Source organism: Lactuca serriola, chromosome 5, assembly GCF_051521515.1.
Source record: "Lactuca serriola cultivar US96UC23 chromosome 5, Lser_US96UC23_V15, whole genome shotgun sequence".
In the NCBI taxonomy this organism is placed as follows: Eukaryota; Viridiplantae; Streptophyta; class Magnoliopsida; order Asterales; family Asteraceae; genus Lactuca; species Lactuca serriola.
The window spans coordinates 358,281,858-358,285,973 of record NC_136412.1 but is presented as its reverse complement, the minus strand read 5'-3'; the positions used below and the strand labels follow the sequence as shown (position 1 = coordinate 358,285,973).

Genomic DNA, 4,116 nt, shown 5'->3' with positions numbered 1-4,116 from the left:
TACGAGGCCTTGAGTTGTGGTTTAGCTGATTTGTGAGTCAGGTGAGTCTTCTCAGTATACTATGTAATATGCTAGTTCTCTTTGTGATACTTGCATGGAAGACCCCCAGGGCAGCCCGTGACATTTGTATAACAGACCATTAGGGTAGCCCATGATAATTACATGAAACACCATTGGGGTAGCCCATGACACTTGGATGTTAGACTATACGGGTAGCCCATGGCATTCCAGAGAAAAACCATGGGGGTAGCCAATGATACTTGGTTGTAAGACCCTAAGAGTAGCCCATGACATTCTGGGGGAAAGACCATGGGGTAGCTTATGGCAATTGTATGTATGGTATGTAGCATTCTGGGGAACTCACTAAGTTTTGTGTTTACAGTTTCATGTGTATGGTTTTAGGTACTTTGGGTTCTAAAGGAAAGAGCACGACATGACTGCACAGCATCCCCTAGCGTTTTCCGCATTGACTATTATTGGTTTTTACTCTGATGTTTAAATGACATAATCATTTTGATTGGTTTTGGAACAACTCATTTGTATGGTTTAAGTGCTTTTAAAATGAAAATTTACTATCAATTTTTTGGATGTTACACATTGCCACCACCATTATTCTAAATGACGTTAGCTTGACCTGACAACAATGTCAAGCCTCAAGTTTTTATGAGCCATGACATGTCATGTCGTTTGTAAGACGTGACTTAAGACGACAATTTTGAATATAATTAATAATTGTATATATGTCTTCTACTATAATTCATTTTTATATACATAAATAACTTAAGGCTACATTTTGTTAGAACGTGGTGACATGTACAAGCCTTGGAGTCATGACGAAGCATATCGAACTTTCTAGAACCTTGGCCATCACTAACTATAGATGCAGTGGTAATAAATTTATATATTAATTGTTTTTTGTGTTTAATATATGGATCTTATATGTCTTTTACGATTAATACAACGTAAAAATACAAAAGTTTTTAGATATAGATAGTTTCGATGTTAGGTTTTTTGTATATATAATAAAAATAGTTTAGATAGTAAAATAAATATAAGGGTTTTCGATGTTAAGTTTTTCGTATATATACAAAATTTAGAATAATTTTAATAGGTGGAATATTTTATAATTTTCTAATAATTCACTTATGTTTTTCTCACATTACAATGTAACTATATGTCTTTTACGAAGTATGTGGTAAACTAATTGAAATCACAACGCCCAATTAGTTGTTCGGGCCATATAATTGAACAAGCCCAATACCCGATTGAATACAATATAAACCACCACAACCCTCCCTCAATTAGGGTTTTACTGGCTACAGCGATTTGGAGAATTTCGTCGCATCAACGTCTTGAAGAAGAAACCCAAATCGCAGCCATGGTAACATCTAAACCCTTACAGTGCTATTTCTTCCATGTTTTTCATTTTCTTTATTATTTCATATCTGTATTTGTGTCGATGTTCTAATTTGTTGTGTTGTGTTGTGATGTGATCTATTTTACAGTCTCTGGTAGCAAATGAAGATTTCCAGCATATTCTTCGTGTACAGAACACGAATGTTGATGGAAAGCAAAAAATCATGTTCGCTATGACCTCCATTAAAGGTATCGGTCGTCGATTCGCAAACATTGTCTGCAAGAAGGCCGACGTTGATATGAACAAGAGGTACTTTGTATTCCTCAAGTTTTCCTTTGTTTCATTTTCGATATTTCAATCCTTTACATCCTCTTCAACGATTTTCGTGACTGAATTTGTCCTCCATTATTATCTTCTTCATTTTATGATCATGTTTCTTTCAACAAGTTGGATTCTTATGATTAGTTATATGGGGTTAAACACTACAACTAAGTGCAATAAAGTAAGATCATAGTGAATTATTTCAAAATATGCCTATCGGTGTAAACATTCTCTGTTTTACAATAGATCAACAAATTATATCCAGTTACTACAATGAGAAACAACTATAGAGGATCGATTTCAGCTAGATTCAAGCAAAGCTTTGAATTTTCGGCATACAATAACCTAAATTATCAACATAAATTTACAGGGCGGGAGAACTTTCAAATGCTGAGATTGATAACCTGATGACAATTGTCGCAAATCCAAGACAATTCAAAATCCCAGATTGGTTTCTTAACAGAAAGAAGGATTACAAAGATGGAAAGTACTCTCAAGTCACATCTAATGCACTCGACATGAAGCTCAGGGATGATCTTGAACGATTGAAGAAGATCAGGTCTTTTATCATTTCCATTTTTTTTTCTTCAAAATCCAACAAACAAAAACTTTAGAAAGTAATAATTTTTTGTTGATTGTTTTTGGTAAACAGGAATCACCGTGGCCTTCGTCATTACTGGGGTCTCCGAGTACGTGGTCAACACACCAAGACTACTGGTCGTAGGGGAAAGACTGTTGGTGTGTCCAAGAAGAGATAAGTGTGTTTTTTATTTTTGTTTTTGGGAAATCCCTTAAAATTGTTATTTGCATCAGATTTAGAATATTATTATGATTGTGGGGTAAAAGTTGTTATGTTATGGTTGTATTTTTTTGGATTCTTTATCGAAGAGGTTTTTATTTTATACATTTAAGGGTTGATTGTAATGAGTGAATGTGATAAGACCTTTTTTTCCCCCGATGTGCACTTCTACAAAATAGATGGGTTAAGTTTGAACTGGGCCTCCGTTATTGACCCAAACATGGCCCAAAATTTTAACCGGGGTTAGAAAACCATGGCCCAAATTTTCAATACATTTTATTAATGTAAAAGTGTTTAGTTTAAATTTTAAATAAAAAGCAAACTAAAACTTGAATTAAAATTTATTTAAAATTAAAACTAAAACCCTTATTGATTAAAGCTGTTGGAGTTCTTGACATTGAAAAGACTTTTTGAATTATGACGTTGATAACAACATAAGCTATCAAATCAGCCCAACCCACCATGTAACATAGAATTATTTATGGCAGATCAAATCTAAATATTCAATCATAACAATCCCCTCAATGTCAAAACAACCAACTGCAAAAATAAATTTTGTCTTTAATGCAAAATGAGATCTTTTTATAATTTTCCAAATTTTCGAATTACATGATTAGTCAAAGCAAATCGCACATCAAAACAAGTTTCAACAAAACCTGTGAGTAATCTTGGTATTCAAGGATCTTCATCCCCATCCAAAAGTTCCTTTAGTTGTTCGTTCCTCTTTGCCATCTCCAATGATATCAAGAGATGATAACACTATGCAATATGTCTAATTTCTACATCAAAAGTTGAAGGGTAAAAAGGTTTGTAGTATTCGTTAAAATCTCATAATACAAATTTTCATCTTTGTAGAAAATTCTATAAACGGAAAACTTGACTTTTAGACAAATATGATGGATCAAAAGACGATTGAGGGCCAAATAGGGTTGGTTAACATAGTTATTTTCATTAGTTTAAAGGCAAGTTGTTAGCATAGATAGAGGGTTTAATGATGAAAAATATTAAAAAGCCAACTACAATAGCATGTGAACTAGTACAAACTATAAAGATGGAGTGATCAATGATTCGACTGTTTGTACTTCTGCATCTTTCTAAATTTTATATTTAAATAAAATACTTATTGTAAGCATACAAACTATTTTTGTAAAAATTCAAAAAAGCCCTTATAATTTGAGTACTTTTTTCGAAAATGCACACAAAGTTGTTTTTACCATGACTTTTAACATTTAAATTGACAATTTTAGTTGACGGAGAGAAGTTAGTGTATTTTTTTAAAGCTGATGTGCCACTTTTATTCTGACTAAAAGTTTGATATTTCATATTTAAGGGCCACATCAGCCTAAAAGGAAATGGAGAAGAAGTGCATGTTGTAAGTTTTGGATCTGAGAAATGTGCTTTTTAGGTCGGTGATTAATTTGATGATACAAGTAGATTGCAAGTCCAACCTAAGATTTTTGATTTTCTGGCACAAAAATATTAACTACCGTAACTTCATTCAAAATTTCTTATCCGTATCAGTGTCGTTGATGACTTTGACCCAACTAACGATTTCATATGAATGTATAGAAATCAGGGAGCAAATTTCGAGGAATTGAAGAAAAACCTATATGAAGCACTGATCTTAGCTCTTCATGAA

General features: G+C 33.0%; 1 protein-coding gene across 1 annotated transcript; it reads left to right on the top strand.

Annotated features, from left to right (window-relative positions):
• The first annotated feature begins 1,248 nt into the window (after positions 1–1,248).
• Positions 1,249–2,582, top strand: LOC145055640 (small ribosomal subunit protein uS13z/uS13y/uS13x-like). Its single transcript, XM_079004005.1, has 4 exons — positions 1,249–1,381; positions 1,506–1,666; positions 2,049–2,237; positions 2,331–2,582. Exons 1-4 carry the CDS (start codon positions 1,379–1,381, stop codon positions 2,434–2,436), a joined length of 459 nt encoding a protein of 152 aa, XP_078860131.1. The 5' UTR covers positions 1,249–1,378; the 3' UTR covers positions 2,437–2,582.
• Positions 2,583–4,116: the final 1,534 nt, after the last annotated feature.

Excerpts from the sequence above, each read along its gene's own strand:
- LOC145055640 (XM_079004005.1), top strand. Across the intron at positions 1,667-2,048 it reads GACGTTGATATGAACAAGAG|GGCGGGAGAACTTTCAAATG; the intron begins GTACTTTGTATT and ends ATAAATTTACAG. Across the intron at positions 2,238-2,330 it reads GAACGATTGAAGAAGATCAG|GAATCACCGTGGCCTTCGTC; the intron begins GTCTTTTATCAT and ends TTTGGTAAACAG.